General features: G+C 39.3%; 1 protein-coding gene across 10 annotated transcripts in view; it reads left to right on the top strand.

Annotated features, from left to right (window-relative positions):
- Positions 1 to 18,428, top strand: part of MLIP (muscular LMNA interacting protein) — a 92,529-nt gene that overhangs the window by 28,587 nt on the left and 45,514 nt on the right. For 6 of the 10 annotated variants that reach the window (XM_085542094.1, XM_085542092.1, XM_085542093.1 and 3 more), the window contains exons 2-3: positions 6,391 to 6,549; positions 8,467 to 8,835. In XM_085542094.1, coding sequence (XP_085398220.1) covers positions 6,391 to 6,549; positions 8,467 to 8,835 — 528 coding nt within the window. Of the gene's footprint in view, positions 1 to 6,390; positions 6,550 to 8,466; positions 8,836 to 14,575; positions 16,217 to 18,428 lie in introns of all 10 variants that reach the window. The other 4 variants (XM_085542089.1, XM_085542088.1, XM_085542091.1 and 1 more) reach the window with 1 other exon arrangement.

Here is an 18,428-nt window from a genome sequence, read left to right as displayed (position 1 = left end):
CTGGGTTCTGATTCTATTTCCTTTTTATCCTTAATACCAGAACAGAAGGTTGCATTCCTGTAGTGAGCAATAACTTATTACTAATAGTTTGTGCTTGTAGCCCTGGGGCCCTTATCCTGTACTCACACTTTCAAGCCTTCTACTATTATCTTGTGCTTGTACTTTTGGAAATCTGTAATAAAATCCCATTTTTCTTCAATAGCCTTCAAGCTATGATTTTCTGGTATCATAACACCTGTTTTATTAGCATACATACATTCTGTTTCTTGGAATCACTAAATAGTTCACTGTTCAAAGATAATGGTCCATTAGAAGACTTGAAGAGATCTGCATAGACACTGATTTGATAGCGGGAACCACCTACTTTCAAAATATTTTGCTTAAGATAACATCTGCTATTTGTCAGTGGAGTTACTCTGCAACAAGTATTTGTAAAGACAGCTGTGTTGGCAGCACCAAGTGGCCTCCTCTGGGCTGGATTCTCCTGTGCTGGTGACAGTAAGATGGACTGGGATGGTGGGGAAATCTCACTGCATTTGTAGGCAAAGATAAGGCTGAAATTCCTCCAGCCCACAGCTGCCCAGACATCTCTAGAAAATGAAGAACAAGTGGCTGATTCATGCCACTGTGAAACAGAAGTGCACTGTTAGCATTGTCAACCAAGATCAATCACTTAGCTCAGACAGACATAAGCAGGGATTTGTTTCTATTCCCAATGCTTGGTTTGAAAATTACACCTTTTGGGGCAGTTTTTCAGATAAGAAAGTAACAGGAAATATGTAATAGAAATTATCACATAATCATAGAATGGCTTGGGTTGGAAGGAACCTCAAAGATCATCTATATTCAGCCCTTCCTTTGCAGACAGGACCACCAGATCAAGCACTATATCAGTCTGCTCAAGACCCCATCCAACCTGGCCTTGAACACCTGCAGGGGCATTCACAGCCTCTCTGGGCCGTCTCCCATTTCTCCATGAGTCTTTTGACTGCTAATGTATTTGATAGGCTGCGTATGAGTGGGCTAAGCAGCACTAGGTTTTTAAAATTTTCTTTTGCAATCAGCTTTTAAACTTTTTCTGTCTACTTTCGTCAGTGTTTTAATGCTTTCTTTGCAAGACCAGATGGCAAGTCTGGCCATACTGTAAAAAATCTGTGCAAAGTCTGAGACACAACATGCACGGGTCCTTTCTGACTGATCTACGCACTGAAATGAATGCAGGACAGACAGAAGGGAACAGTGAGAACATGCTGAGGAGGTAATTGGATGTGAGCTTGGTGAGTGCCTGTCTGCCTGCATGGAGGTTTGTGTATAAGTGAGGGACTACAGCATTTTGGAGTGATACAACAGAGGTGTTTTTAGCTTGGAAGATGTTGCTTCCAAGCAGTTTCAGGAGATTGAAGCAAATAAGGGCTTTCAGGATGCCTATACTACCTGAAATATAACTTGGAGACTCAGGTTGCCTCAGGAGCCAATGTTTAGCGAGCGTTTAGTCAAATAGCGTTTAATTAAATCAATTACATATAACAGGCAAGTGATATTAGTCCCCCTTTGCAATGGAGATAATTAAAGGTTAGCTTTACTTACTTTTCAATTTGCCCAGCTGCGTCTGTGTAGACCAGTATGAAAAAGTAATTGCAGTTGTATAAAGTCTGTCAGGCTGAAAAGCTAATTAAAATTATTACAGAAAAGAAACATTTTAGCTGAATGAACTCTTACATTTTGAATAGTAGATGACAATTTTACTTGATTAGTCGTTTGCTCTTTCTAGTGCTTTACACATGTTAATTTTCAAGAGATATTCATCTGCACGTGAGTCTTAGTGTGTGCTGCTCAATTGAGAGAAGCCAAGTGCTTTGTTCAAGGTGATACAATGAGCATGTAATGGGGCCAGGGTACGGTGTGGGGAACTTCTCAGACACAGCTGTCAGTGGGAATTTTGGCACAAACTTAACAGGTCTGAAATTTCACCCTGGACTTTTAGACTGGATTTAGCTTTTCTCCTGAAGTTTCACGGATACGAAGCTGGTGTTTGGTTGATCATCTGCTGCTGTTTGTAAAAGGTTTCAGATAAGCAGGAGCTCATATTACTCAATAATCAGCTCATCTCTACTGGGTTACTGCGATAGCAGCGGTAAGTCAAGATATGGAAATTTGCTGAAGTTGCTTACATCTCATTAAGCAGTCATTTCATTCATTGCAGACTGGCCTTATTCTCAGTCTCTAGAACAAGACAAGGTGTGTTTTGCAGTCAGACTTCAGTTTGAATGTAGAAAATGGTCTAAGCAGAGGTTGCACAAAACAGGCCGTGCTTTTGAGTGGCCCCTCTCCACACTGGGCTCATGGCTTTAGCCGTGCCCTGTACGAGAGGGCTATATTTAGCAGGAATTTGAGGCATGTGTATCTGTGCTGTGACCAAAGCAGCATGTCAGTCAACATGTTTCTGTATCACACTGCACACATTTGTTGTTGTTTTTGCAATTAATTATATATATATTTTTTCTGTCCTTAAAATAAATAAGCACCCTCAAAAGGAAGTACTAAATATTTCAACAGTGAGGTTTTCTCAGGGTGTCCTTTCCTTAGTGAGAGGAATTACATTAACAAATTGGTGGAAGAAGTAGTAATGTGATCCAGCATATTCCATTTCACTTTCGCAATCTGTATTCCAGAAGGAAATCCTGGCAAGCAATCACTGACAATGGGACCTCAATTTAAATTACAAAACAGGCAGTGTGCTGAATGCATATAGAGTATGAGAGAAACTAAATAGAAGCATTTATTTGTCTTCATAAAGTACCCAAGACAATAAAAATATGCTCTATAAGTAAGGATTGTAGATGCTGTGGTAGTGAAAACAATAACTAATATAATTTAATTTACTACCCCAATCCATTTGTAAATTGATGATATTAGTTATGTAACAAGCCTGTTTGTAGACTGGTGGCATATGAAGTCATGGAAGCCTTCTAAAGTAAATTTCTCCTTTTAAAACTACTTGGGAACATACTATGCAGCTGCCTATAGTGCCCTAATGGATAATCAAAGGTTATTTATATGAGACTGTAATTTATGCTTTTCAAAGGAAAGTTACAATTATGACATTGTGCCCAAAGTTGATTATGCAACGTAAATGAGAATTCACTTGTATTCACTTGCATAGATGTTTCATGTGACACAGTTATCTGTATTGGTTCAAGAGAGTAACAGCAGTAGTTACTGAATTTCTTCTGGTGTTATTACTGGATCCAAAGAAAGGACGATAATCTGCAAGAAGGATTCATAAATATATATATTTTTATTTTTATTTCACAACTATTTACATTTGTATGCTGGAGTAGCTGTCAATAGATGTAACTAATAGATGTCCACCCTGTTCATTTCCCTCAGTACATCAAATACAGATCAACCAGAGAGATATAGTAAATTAAATCAATATATGAAAAAAGGTGCAAAGTTCTTTCTCCATCTGGGAAACAACAACACAGTATCATGTAAGAATTCCTTTTGCTTCATACTGTCCAATTTTTAGCTTTCCTTCTTTTTCTGTAAGAAATAAATAAAAGATAAATGCTGCAGGGCTCAAAGCTATTGAAAACCCAGGACTAAAAGAATGGAGAAACTCTTTCTCTCATTGTTTTAGTTTGCAGAATTACCAATTAAAAGTATTAAATTTTTGAATGAATTTTATTTGTTTTTGAAATTAGCTAATGGTCTTGATTGTAATTTTCCGTAATATTTTTTTTTTTGTGTGGGGAAGGGCTTGCTGTATCCAAAGGTTCTACATTTTCTCTTTCTTTTTCTTTTATAAGGAATATATTGTGCTGATAAGCATTATTCTCTGTCACGAATCTTTGCATATAGAAAACAACTGATGTTGAGCATCAAACAGGCATGATAAGAGGATGAGGCAGAGAGGTGAAATACTTTTAGAAGTAGACCGAGTGGCTACCTATGTTGCCTAACTAGAGACAGAATACAAAAGGACAGCTACATATCTGCAGGAAAGCAGAGGCCATCTCCAGCTGATTTCAGTGGAGACCCAGGTGCTGTGTAAGTCTGTAATGGACCGGGCCAGCTGTAGTGAAACCACTAATGCTAATATGATTTCTATTCCTGCCCTTGTGCAGGTGATCTGGCTTATTGAAAAACATCTGTGGATGCCTTGGCTGCATTGCAGGGACTAGCTTCTGCTAGTGAGAAGATGTTCTTGAGTATTGATATAGTCTGTGACTTGTACTGGGAGCAAGGACTTGGCATTTGATGTGCCAGATATTCCTATTAAAACTTTTTTCCACTGGTTTGTAAAAAGCACACCTTAGCTACTGAGAGAAAGAGCTATATCATTTCTCCCTTGTGTAAAATACCATCCAGAACTTCAGGTGTTGTGGAGGAGCATTTAGGAGTTGCCCTTCTGCTACTAATTTATTTGCTTTTTGACCACTTGTGTGGAGGAGAGAGGAGGAAAGTAGGAGACTTCCCCATCTTTGTGCACACCTCTAAGTTTGCAGTGTAATGTGACTTACTGGCATGAGTGAATATAAAACCCAATTTCAGAAATAAGATGGCTGCCTTTTATTCAGGCTTTTTACTTTCAAGCATCAAAGCACCTTATTCTTTCTGAATTAAGGGTGAGTACATGGGAATTTGTTCTGGAAGTTGCTCAGAGAACTGAGTTCTTTTAAATTCTACAAAAAATGGTAATTGGTATAAATAACCTGTCTTTGTTTTGCACGAGTCCTCCAGGAGATAGCTGTTAGTGGCAATAACAAAATTTTGCTTAATTTAAACAAACAGAAGAAGGAAATCTGCATTTATCATTTTTAATGTTCTGGCCACAAGACTCAGCCATGTGAATGCGTTCCATAATTCCACTGTGTTCCGTAATTGCTATTTACTTATAGACGCAAATTGCAAGGAGGCATAATGAGAGCCACAGCTCTCAAATTTGTTTCATTTTAAACAGATAAGTAAAAAAAACCTGTCAATGCAATAGCCCTGTTTTTTGTTGTTGTTGTTTTTTCTTCCTCCCTGTATGACTCAGTACAGTTCAAGACTTCGTATTGCAGATCCTTGAAAAAGCAATTAACTTCCACAGGCTTTGAATCAGAAATTAAAAAGAGACAAAAAAACAATCTGTCATTCCATGGTTTTGAATCAGAGTCATTTTCTACACCAACAAGTAGTGGGATAATCACTGAGTCTAATTTAGTGATTGGGTCTGTGTTGTTCTTCCCTGTGTTTTCCTTGTGAAACCTCTGCAGTTCTACTCCCTGATATCTGGCAAAGGAAATGTTTGTTTCTTTGCTGCCTGGACTTCTTTTTCAGTACAGGGGATAGAAATTGTTGGGGATCACTGAGATAAAATCAAGCATTTGGATGAAATCACCTTCCTCCTCATTGTATTCAGGCCCTATGTACAAAGTCATAGTAAGAATGTGGTATGAGGAGGAATAGATGAGAAGAATGACACGTAATTAGATAATGTAGGTGGCCAAAGGGCATAAAGAATATAGGGGGGGAAATGCTTTCCTTGAAGCAGAATCCATTCCACATGTTGCTCAGAGTTAGCAAAAAAATGTGGGTTTTTTTTCTTTTATTTTCTTTTTCTTTTCTTGTTTTAGTAAAGGCTTTTCCAATTTGTTCCAAGCTGTTAAGCAAATACTCTAGGGGCTATATGATGCCCAGTTACAGTAGCATATTTACATTTTCATTTGACTAAAATGGAGTTACACAAAGCAGCCTTAAAATGAATTGCATATTGTTTTTTGTTTTTGGTATGGAAAATGGAAATGGCAAATTATTGAACAATTCTTCTGTCTTCTGTGCTGCGCCATAAGAATGTGTAGGATGTTAATGGATGCAAACAAGGCAATACTTCGTTCATGAAAAAAGATCTCAAATGCATCGATTGATGAAAAATCTATTGACAAGTATATTTAATAATCCCCTCTCAGTCTTCTTTTTTCAAGGCTAAACAGACGCAGTTCACTTAGCCTTTCTTCATAGGGGAGATGCTCCAGGCACTTCACCATCTTAGTGGCCCTCCGCTGGACTCCTTCCAAGAGATCCCTGTCTTTTTAGTACTGGGGAGCCCAGAACTGGACACAATATTCCAGATGAGGCCTTACCAGGGCAGACTAGAGGGGGAGGATCACCTCACTCAACCTGCTGGCCACACTCTTTTTAATGCACCCCAGAATGCCATTGGCCTTTTTGGCCATGAGGGCACACTGATGGCTCATGGCCAACCTGTTGTCCTCCAGGACACCCAGGTCCCTCTTATATCAGTGAAATAATTCACACGAGCACTATATGTTATTTTATCTTTGATCAGAATAATTTAGACAAATGTAGACAATAATATTGAATTAAATTTGTGTTTTGCAGGTCACATGTCAAGAATTTGAAGCCAAACCACTGACCTTCACATTTGTGCCATCCATTGGACAACTTCCCACTCATTTTGAGGTTGTAGATGTCTCTAAGTTCCTTGTGACAATTCCAGAGGAGCCAAAAGATCTGAGCAATCAAGAAATTATAAATAAGGTAGAATTTTGCTTGTGCTTATTTTTCCACTCTTCCAAAGATATGAAAAATGTTGTTCTGGGCATCCCTGTACTGAAGCATTTTACAGCTATGCCTTGGCTAGTATTTGGTTATAATTACTAACTCTACCAGGGGTTCAGAATCATTGTGCAAGACATGTCTGCTGAACAACATAATTTTGTTGTTGAATGCATACCAGGAAGGAAACCCTTCAGCATTCTGATACTCTGTTGGTTGTGCAAGTATCTATTCTTGGCAAAGGCAGTGAGACTCCTTGCTGATCTTAATAGAAGTAAGGGCAATGTGTAAGGCATGCTATTACATGGGAATCCTCCAAGAGATGGTCACACTGCAGCAAATGCCAATGCTTTCACTTCCAGATAAGGTGGCACTTCTCTTTATAGCTGTGTAGGAATGCATCAGTTGAAATGAAAACTTGTTTTCTTGTTTTTGGAAGTTTGTCCTAGTGATTTTGTATGACAGTGTAACCAACAGCCATTATTCCATTCATAGTGTTTGTTTCACTCCTTTCCTTCTTCAAAGCAGGATTCACAACAACTCCTTTCCTGCTCATGCTTTGGAGTGACTTTATAGTTTTTGCTCCTCCCCTGGGATATTTCTGGACCTGCAGTTCTTGGAGCTCTTCCTCTTAATAAACTTTTCACGAGAGTTCATATTCCTCTGACCTGAGGAGTGCTCTTGCACTTTCAAATACTTTTATAACTGAAAAAGAGTTATATCTGGGCAGAGAACAGGCATCCTTGAAGAGACATGCACTGAAGTATTGTCCTCAGGATGTTCAACTCATTAGATACATTTCCAGCCATCAGGATTGATGTTGCAATAAGCAGTGCTCTGAGATAGGCAGAATGGTCTGTTCCAGACATCTTCCTCTGTGTGTTTTAATATGCTGTTAGGTAGAGAAAACTTTCCTGCCAGGGAGCTTAGTACCGAGTCCTTCATAACAGTGATTATTCCCTTTCCTAAAACATCTAGAACCCAGGCAATACTTGCAAAAACAAACAAACAAAAACCAACCAACAAGCAAGCAAAACCACCTCCAAACTCATGACTATAACAACTTATTGTACTTGATTGTACTATTGATTTTTAAGAACTCCAGGGGCTCCTGGAGCTTTCAGCGGAAACTCGTTACTACATTCCTCAGGCAGGATTCAAGTATGAGCCCCATCTACAGGCTTTCTCTTGCATTGCAGATTATTTTTATGTCACGATTCCTCCAAGACAAATATGATTTACCATGGCAGTTGTAATAATGATTTGGTGATTGGTGATTTGCTTATCATATCTCCAGCTACTCCTGCTCTCGTTCAGTGCTTACTTGAGAAGTTACATGCTGGAAATGTAAATAGGAAGAACAATTGTGGTCTGTGTTGAGATGCTTAAGCTCACAGTAAGGCTCTCTGACCTCAAATTATCTGTCTGCCCTTTTCAGAGAATGCCTTGGCTTGAAGGCCTTTGTTTCTTCATTAGTATGTATAGGTTTTGTCCCAGATTTATCTGCCAGACTCCTGTGAGGAGTATTGTCTGCTCCCATGGATCCCACGGTCACAGTGCCTTCCCGTCGTGTCTGGTGTTGTCAAGTCTGACAGCTCATTTGGCTTGATTTTACCCTCTTTTCCAGTTCCCCCCAAATCATAGCACTGGGCTTGGGATCCCATTCTGCTGTGAGTGCACTGTTGCTCCTTGTGTAACAAGGAGGCATCACCTCAGCTGGATGCTGCCTGAGGAGCAGCAGGCTGGCTGGGTTATGCTCATATCAAACCCAAATTCTTCATTCACCTTCTGCACTTCTGGTAGTGTAGCACCAGCCACCGTGTTAGGCTGAAGTTCTTATCTTGCAGAACACAAATGCAACGTGGCTAACTGAGATTTGTTCCCTTGTATCTCTTGCAGGCTAAGGTAGTCTCTGATGAGCTGTCCTTAAACAGCGGAGTCCGGCAAGACTGTGTGCCTGCCATCTCTCCAGAGAGCACCCAAACTGTTTTCCAGCCCCTGGTATCTAACTCAAGCAAAGAAGAAATGCAGGAGAATGATCTTTTTAAGGCTGAGTTTATCCTGATTACGGACTCTGGTGATGAAGATGAAGCAGGTGCTGCCTCTATCAATGCCCAGCGGCCCTCCAATGGTTATGGGCCCATCAGTGCCCAGCTGCTGGCTACATCCCATGTCCCCCCTGGCATGGAGTCAAGGAAACCTCCCAGCGATGGGCATCTTCCAAGTGCTACACTTTCCCACAGCACTGCTGATCAGCAAAACCAGCAGGTAACCTATTAAACGATTATTATTTATTATCATTAAACTATTATTAAACCTATTAACCTCTTGAACTAAACTCTGCTTTCAGACCTTTCAGGACACAAACCATGTGTTTCTTTGTAAAGCAGCTTGGCCAATTTATTCTTTAATTAGTGCTTTTGCTAGCCATTTCTGTAGTGTTTGTATTCTAAAGAGTTATCCCTGCCCTTCTGACTTATTGCTTCTTCCTGTGGCCCTGGTAGATAAATGGAGCAAGTAACACAGATCTATTATTCTTTCCTTTAAGAGCAGCACATCATGACAGCCAGTTAATCAGATGGTTTTATATTCCTAGCTAGACTAAATTGGCTAAGATCATTGAAATCAGTGGAGCCTGTAGATCATTTGAATTATTAGTATCTGACTTCTTAGGCTTCTACTTTTACTCAGCACCTGCTGCAGCTCTTTATTCTAGAGAAAAAGGCAATAAAAATCATGTTATTCTAATTGTTAGTTAGCACTGAGTTTGCACAGGTGTAAAGAACTAATTTAGAGTCGAAAGGTCTGTTTTATGTTCATCTTCATAGGTCACATATATTGATTTATTGAAATTTTACAACCCCAGTGGGAGAGAGGAAAAAAAAAAAGGGTTGAAATTCTTCATTTTCAAAATGCATGAATCAGATTTACTGCATGAAATCTGATGTGTCTCACCGTAGAAAGGGCACTGATAGTTTGAAAGGGTGTATATGCCATAGTAATATTTACCCTTTAGCAAAATAGCAACATCCTTCTCATACAGAAATGTTCAAATATTTCCTTTGACCCCAACTGATTTCTACTCTCCCCCATCCAATTCAGTGTTGATCTTTAGATGGAGAAAACTGTGGATTAGAAATCCACTCCTGTTTGGGCTTCACAGCATTACAAAGTACTCATTTCTTCCTGGAAACTCTCAGTGAAATCAGTGGGAATTTTACCTATGGCAGGAGTGAATGCAGAGGTAAATCTGTGCAGAGCAGACTTCTTGTAAGAGAATGATGGCCATAGGGAAACATAAAGCAATTTTAAGTATGCATCTTCTATAAAAACTGTGTGGATTTTTTTTTTGTATGACTGCAGAAAAATTCGTAGGCATTAACTGTTAAATTTTTGATGACTTGACAAGAAAACATGGATCTGCTTGGTAAAGTGACAGAAAACAGATTGCACAGAATAAGCATCTGAAGCTTAACTCTGCTAATTATTCACCTGAATATGAAGAGACATAGGGCATAATATGGGTAGAATGTATTTCTTCATTACTCTTAAGTCACACATTCTCAAGACTTTAAGTACTTCCTTGGTCTTTATTTTCTCAGTATCTGTAGCTACTTCTTTTCATAGGAGGAAGATCAGTTTGTTAAGCTCCTTTTCACTGATGTGCTGGCTGTTACTTCAGTGTCAGGCTTCTAGCACTGAACATTCTTCAGCTCTCAGGCATCACTCTTGCTTGTTTACTGTCTCATGAAACAGCATCAGCTCAGAAATGAAGCAAAAGTAGAAAAGTAAAAGTTTTAATAGCTGAATTATTTATATGTGAGTAGATTTCCTATCCCAGAAGTACTCCAAATAGGGGCTACCTTATCATTTCTAGGATTTTGATGCCAACATCATGTCTCACTTAAGGGTTATTACATGTGATGTTAGGTTCATTTAAAAGCATAACTAGGCTTAATGATCAATTTAGTATCAGAATGAGAAAAGTTGGGATCGGCACTGGAAACCATTGTATTGTACAGAGTTTTAGTTTGAGCCAGAGAGCTTCTACAGCTTCATTAATTTCTAAATTCATGATAAGAAAGAAAAAATTAAGATTTAAAAAAAAAAAAAAAGCATCTTCTGTTGTTCTGGATTAACAGGCGTGACTAATGCTGGAAAATGCTGTGCCATATTCAAAGGGTGAAGAATATATTCAGCATTAAAATATTCATGCGTGTGTGTATATCTATACAAGTATATGAAGTTATTCTGGTCATATTTGGGATGTTTTCTTTATAGTTTACTATTTATATATACCTATATATTTGTCAAAGAGAGTCTAGGCATGCAACAGAGAATCAGACTGGACCTTTTCCTTGAGATGTGCCCTTTGGGGTGAGGTGGATGTGGCTGCTCCCTTTAGTGGGACTCTAGGCCAGATCACAGAAATTTCTCAGCTCACTAAAGGGGATCAGTATCCAAAGCAGTTCTTTATCCTGTCAGGGTCACTTGGCATTCCTCTGTCCAGTGCATGTCATCTGGTTTGGCTTTTCCAGAGCTGTAAAAACTCCTGCCATCACCAGGAAGAAACTACCCTCCTTGTTGGGACAGTTCTGAATGGCATCTGTGTTAATTGAGTCTCAGGTCACAGTTAATTTACTATGCTGTCGCTAGATATTGTGCCAAATTGTCTCCAGTGTTTCCTTCTCTCTTTCTGGCTCTCGGGTTGCAGGCTGAGGAAGGGAAATGGCCATATATTTTCTTATCCATGATCAAAATCTAGTGAGACAAAAGCATGACTAACTGATACCAGATGTTAGATGAAGCCACTTTTGGGGCTTTCAGTTTGTCATGCTCTTTTCCCATTTCATCAGCACATCTCTTGGGGCTTTGCTGTTTATCAGTAATGATATCTTTTTGTGTCCGTCCAAAATATTGTGATCTCATCAGAAAAATCTATTATAAAAACATAGCTCAGTTCTGCAATTTCAAATATACTGAAGTTCTTCTAGGCAAAGCTCTATAATAAGATTGAGGCCTGTCTGATATTTCTGAGATCGTTATCTATGTGGCATGAAAATATTTTTCAAGTTCCTTCATCCATTCATACCAAAGTAACCTGAATGAAAACAATTCCCTTAATCAAAGGAAGTAATCATATCACATTTATGGATACTACTGATGTTGCACATATAAGATCACGCTCAGTTTAGCAACCCTCCACACCCTGATTGAAGAGCGGTATGGAGAAAGTGATGGGAACGCAGCACAAAGTTGATAAGACATAAGGAAAAACTTTTTCTCTCAGAGTGGTCAGGCACTGGAATGGCTGCCCAGGGAGGTGTGGAGTCGCCATCCCTGGGGATGTTCAAGAGGCTTCTGGATGAGGAGCTATGAGATCTGGTTTAGTGGCTTGTGGTAGCAGTGGTAATGGGAGGATGGTTGGGCTGGACGATCTTGTAGGTCCTTTCCAACCTTGTGATTCTATGATTCTATGAAGCTGCTGGGATATGCGTGAGGGGAAGCTGAGGGAGCTCCAGCAGACAAGCCATGTTAAGTCACTTCTAAACAATTTTTATTTACTTCTCTGACTGAAGTGAGAGTGTGATCATCTAGATGTGTATCTAACATTGTAATACAATAGCAAAATCTTTTCAGAAGACTTGAATCATGATTCAATTAGCTCAGCATGTGAATGCTCTGTGTTCAAACTGGAAGAAGACTACAGCAAAAATCTCTTTACTGTAATTTTAGGAGCGTATTTATGATCTGCCACCATGAACATTTTCCTCTGCTTATAAATCTTTCTTACCAAGTTTTATCTAATTAAAAGTCATTGCACATCCTGCTTTCATTATAGAGACTCATATTCATTCCTCATTTTCTTTTAATCCAGCATCTTTGTAAGGGAAATTTATGTATTTCATTTTGAAATACTGGGTTTTCATTCCTCATCCTTGTTTTTGTAATAATCTTCCAGCAATCATTATTAACCTCAGCAGCCTTCTCAAAATTAACAGTTGTATGACTATGTTGCTTATTATGGTGTTAAATAATCTTGTTTCATTACATATTTATTATTATTTTTTCATAATTTTAAATATTACATAATTTACAATTTATAAAATCTCCAGCATTTTTTCTCTTATTCTTTATTAGTAACTTTTCCAACAGTTGTCACAGTTTCTTAATCCAGAAGAATTTACGGTACTCTGGTACCACAGATATTCATTTGTATATCATAATGTTTGCATGGCATAGATAAGGTTTTCATTTTGAAGTGAGACACCTTAGCACTCAGGGGAAGTTAGTGTGGTTGTAAATCACAATTATCGAACTAGGGATCTGAGAAATATTTATGAATATCTGAAGGGAAGTGGGAAGCAAATGGATGAGTCCAGTCTCTTCTCAGTGTTGTGTAGAAGTTGGATAAAGAGGAATAGCCTAAAACTTGAACATAGGATGTCCCATACTAACATGAGGAAGGGTGATAGAGCCCTGGAACAGGGTTTCCCAGAGAGATTATGGGGTCTCCTTCTCTGGAGATATTCCAGACCTTCTGGATGCTTACCTGTGTGACCTATTGCAGGGAGCCTGCTTTATCAGGGGGCTTGGACTCAATGATCTCTCAAGGTCCCCTTCAACCCTTGCAATTCTGTGATTATGCAAAGGCATTCCAACAGTTAGCTTTTATTACTATAAATGAAGACATATCTGGGGATGTCTGATATAGAAAATGTCTTCAGTAACAGGTTTTGCTATTTTCATGCAGTTGTTTAGCAGGAAATGCTCACACATTTTTAGTTATATAGGCTAGCAGGATTCTACTGTGCATATTTATCCCATATTTAGCATTTCATGTACAGTTTAGTCCACAAAGGCCTTTGTATCTTGCGTTCCTGTCACATTAACTCTCTTAAAAATTACTTTTTATACTTATTTTTTTTCTTTTGTGATTTATTGAAAACTGTATGACATTAAGCTATATAAATTCCTCTTTCTTAATGGGAAGATGTTTCTATTAAAAACTGGAACTAAAGAGATGAGCCAAAGTCACATGGAATCCATGTATGTGGAACCTGGTATAACTGTTTTAAAGAACTGCATACTTTTGTTTAGATAAAGTTTTTAGGTATTAGATACAATTTCTCCACTATCAAACTCCTCAGTTAAAAGTTTGGTGATAATTTGTGGCTTTTTGGATTTACAGTTGACTTTGTTCACCATTTTGCAGTGATATGTTTTATTAAAACATTATATTCCCCAGATTTTAATTTCAGTATCTTATAACTTGGAAGATTTTGAGATAATTTCTTTCTTTAAGACCATAGAACTGTATAAAACATTGATAAGATACTTGCGTGCTCTAACTAGTTTTGACAAATCCTAATTAGAAGAGACCTAGGAAAAAAAGACATCTACGGAAGAGCTCATTACTGTTTTGCTGGTGCATTATAAGGCTGTGGTTAAGGGGCTAATGATTCTTATAAGCCTGTATACTGTCAAAGATTGCTCTATGAAGGATCGGTAGAGTGAGAGACAAACTGGATGTTTCTGATTTCTGCAGAAGTTGTTTAATGAGTGAGAAAATGAATAGTTGAGTTGAATCTCATTTACAGAGAGATTACTTTCCATGGAACTGGTATAGTGAGATCAGGCAATATTACAATGTTCTCACTTTCAATTATGATTACATGAGAATTGCACCACATGGTTGTTGACATCACTGGCATATCTGCCTTGGGTTTTACTTAAAAAGTCAGTAGCCTTGAGCATTCTCTATGTCAGCAGAACTGAGATCTCGTGAAAGTAAAATAACACAACTTGACTGTGCTCAGTCAAGTTCCCTGACAGCCTTGTCCATCAGGATGTACACCAAGTTTAAAACAGTCTTGTTTTTTTTTTTAACCCATGAAGCAGTACTAATGAAACACGGTGTGTATGACTACCAGACTGAAATGTGGGATGCTTAACAGTTCCACAGGTTCTACCTATATTAACATTTCTGTTTTTCTTTTTTCTCCAGTTAATTTCTACTCTTTCCACCTCTGATCATCTTTCCTCTAAATCACCTGCTGTCCACTTAATTTCTCCAACTAATCTGAAAGTAGCGTGTGGTGCCATGGTTAACCTGAATCAAGCCTCTTCGCTGGAAGATTCCCATAACAACTGGCAGTCAGCAGCTGGGTCTTCTAAGCAAGATTCGTCTCTCTACTTTCAGTCTGCTTTCCACAGTTCAGCCCCCTCCATGTCTAAAATATCCTGCTCTGCATCAAATCGTTGTTACTCCAGCCCTCAACTGTATGATAACATGCAGACACCATGTGCCCATATCCCTGGCTGTGTTTGTAAGACGGGAAGCTTCACTAGATCTTCCGTTCCAGGAAGGAGTCCGTGTGTTTCCCCCAGTCTTCCACGTTCAGCTGAAATTCAAGTATCATCAGGCCAACCTTCATTTTCCTGTTCTTCCAAAAGACTGAATGCTTTATCTCCCCTCCCTGTACATGTAATAACACATTCATTATCTCCTAGCCCTAAACCTTTGTCTCCACCCTCTCTTTATGGCTCATCTTCGACTATATGTAGTATAAATGAGCCTTGTACACAAACATCATCTAAAGGAAATTTAGCAAGGTCAGGAGTTAGATCCCCTCTGCCAACCAGACTAACTCTCTTGACTGCTATTTTGAGATCAGGCTCTTCTCAACGAAGACCTCTTTCCCCTGCTTCTTGCCCCACGTTTTCTCCTTCCTCCCTTTGTTCCTCAACACTTGCAATAGATCAAAAGTTCAAAACAACTCCCCCAACCCCCAGAAAGTCTGTTTCAAGCCCTCCTATTAGACCGGACTCACCCAGAAAAGAGGAATATTGGCCTCCAGGATGTGCTCAGAGCATGTCTTTACACTCCAAGCCTTGTCCTGCTCCTCCAGTGAGGTCTCTTTCTCCTAAAATGCACCTTCCAGGACAAACACTCTCTCCAGCCTCCCAAAGTCCCCTCTCATCCCCCATCCCTTCCCACAGAAAATCAGTTGCCTCTACAGGCTGGCAGGCCACACTCCCTGCTCCAGCAGTGCCACCATGTGCCCCAGCACACCCTTCCCTTTCACACCCAGCCTCTCCTCCCCCTGAAGGCCTGTGTTATCTTGCCTCCAGGACCCAAGCACCTCAGAGATCTCAGAGGGTGCACACTTACTCACCTACCTTTACCTGTCAGTCATTTAGTTTGCCTTCTTCTACTAGACATGGTGGCAAAGTGCTCCCCACCACAGAAAAGCAGTCGTCTCTCTCCCCACCTCTTTCAAATTCAGCTTCTACACTGAACTCATATTCATGCCAAAAGTATACTCAGGAGCCCAGAGCTTCATCTCCAGCCCGTTCAAATCTCTCAAAACAGTGGTCTCTCTCACGTCCTGATTCTACTTCACCAGTTCCCCAAACTCATAATATTAATTCGCACCCACCACAGCTTCATTCTTCACTGATGCACAAAAACTATAGGCCCAACTCCCACTCTCCAAGACCTCAGCAACCTGCCACCTCACCGGTCTTAAAATGTAGACCTCCTGTCTCAGACAAGTCACTACGCACACTGCCTTCAAGATCTCAGGAGCTGTCTTCACTACAATCTTTTTCCCCGCCTCCTGACCATGAAAACATCAAACCCAAGGTACTCTTGGTGCATGCTTATTTTCTAATGGTTCTTTGTCCACTTAGGAAAAATTCACATCCAAAATGCTAGTAAAACCAATGAGCTGGGGAAAAGGAAGGGAGTGTTTTTGAGTTGGTAGTGCAGGTAATGAAGAATAAATCTTACTACTCAAATTTCTAGCAACATATTTTGTATTTTGAGGAAGGTGCTGTAGAAATAGTTTTGAACAAAATACAATTTTGATGGATTGGAGGAGATAGGAAAGATTAGTGTCCAGTGGTTCTGACCTGCTGAACTTAGCTGAACAGGGACTTCAGAACCAATAGCCAGAGAGAAGACAAGGACAGTCCCCTGCTTCTTCCCCATCTTTCCCACTGATACTTCTAATCTTATTATGCTAGACAGAGGATGGGGAGATTTTCCCACAAGATGTAGTCCTGCAAATATGAAAGTCTCACACTCGGTGCATTAGCTGTACTCCCACTGTTTGTCATTCACCAAAAGGCAGGAGAGTCTCAGCAGAGTGAAAATAAGAAAAGATGGCAATTGCTGCAGGAGTGCTTGGGAAACAGCCTTCCTTTAAACCCGAAGATAAATCTAATAGAGGGAAGGGAAAGGAAAGGAAGGCTGATCACAAGATATACAGCAGATAGGTGCAGGGGAAAAGAAAGGAAACTGCCCTGCAGAAGGGTGAGCCAACAGCAGAAGACAGCACAGCTGTGGAAGGCCTTCCAGCCTTTTTTATCTTATCTCTGTATTCTGTACTCTCCCTTAGTGCTCTTTCTTGCTGATTCCAGAGCTCACCGTGGACAGCTGAAGCATGCTGCCCATTACAGGAAGGCCATCATAAGTTTTTGATATATTTGCTTGCAGCACAAAATTGCAGCCTGGTCTGTCAGATCAAGTTGTGTCAGATATGTTCTTAAAAGCTTGGGTGTGGCTGGAGTGACCTGGACTGCTTGGAAAACATTAATTGAAAATGAGAGGTTTAAAGCAGCACCGAGTAGTATTTGTTGCTCACTGTTCTTTCAAAAACCAAACAACCCAAAAGGAACCATTGTGCCAAGCACAGCTGTACGGTGTCATTATGCACTGTTGGGGCTACTTAATGAAATGAAAAGAGAAATGAAATAGTCACAATATCAAGAAAAAAAGCCCCATGTGACAAAACTGAACAGCATGACTGAGTCTGTGGATTGCAACACACTTGTGATGTCTGCTGTCTTCAGCATAATCTCCAATGATAAGGAAGTTGTCTGCTTGTGGCACTTAGCTATTGCTTCAATTACATTTATAGGGGCCATTTAATAATTTCTGCCCTTCCAATGGTCCTTTTTCCTGCTAATTCTGCTGTTCATGTGATGCAGTGGCACTTTTGAAATTTCAGACCATAATATGGAGCATGGGAGAGTACACATTAGTTTAACAGGCTCAACTGGTTAAAATGGTGCCATTTTTAATCATGCAGACAAAGCTGGTTCCACTGGGGATGTGGATGACCTGCAATCTCTAAATCAAATGCAGAAATTCAGTATAGGAAGAGTTTCTCCTGGCTTTAAAATGTGAGACTGAGTCTTCATGTCTTGCTAGTAACAGTGTATATTCAGTGCCCTCCTTTCCTCCTGCTCTCATCTATTTCTATACTTAGTTTTTGAAATAGCTTAACAGACTTTTGTTTTGCTTATCTGTTAATGGTACCAGGCTTTCTGATGACTCTTTGACCTCAAATCTCCATATATTTTCAAGGGAAGAAAAATGAAAAGATTGAGGAGAAATAGCATCAGTGTTTTAAACAGCCTTTAAGACTTTTTAGTACCAATCAGTTCAACTTTAAGACTAGACAAAGAGCAGATTGTTCCATCTAATGACTGCTGATGTATGACAAAATTTTGCATGTAAGATTTCTCCAAGGGAAAAGTGCAAAAGAGCTTGACTTTGGTATGTGTAATTTTGCAACATTAATGTTGCTTCAACAGTTATTAAACCAGCACCTCTTAAAACAGAAATTTGACATTAGATGTACTTTTCAACAGGCACATCAAGCTGTCTCATTAGCATGATATCAAAGCAATTATGCAAAAAAGATTATTTAATGGGACCTCTTATGTATTCATGTTTATGCATGTGCCAATTAATAGAAATCAAAGAGTAGTTTATGAGTGAATTTAAGTATTATCATTTTAATATTTTATGTTCCCATGCTTTATATATTTATGTTTATTTTTGCCAA

Source organism: Coturnix japonica, chromosome 3, assembly GCF_054131305.1.
Source record: "Coturnix japonica strain WE chromosome 3, WE-NBRP24, whole genome shotgun sequence".
Lineage (NCBI taxonomy): Eukaryota > Metazoa > Chordata > Aves > Galliformes > Phasianidae > Coturnix > Coturnix japonica.
Note: the sequence above shows the minus strand (reverse complement) of the source record. Positions and strands in the feature narration are given on the sequence as shown.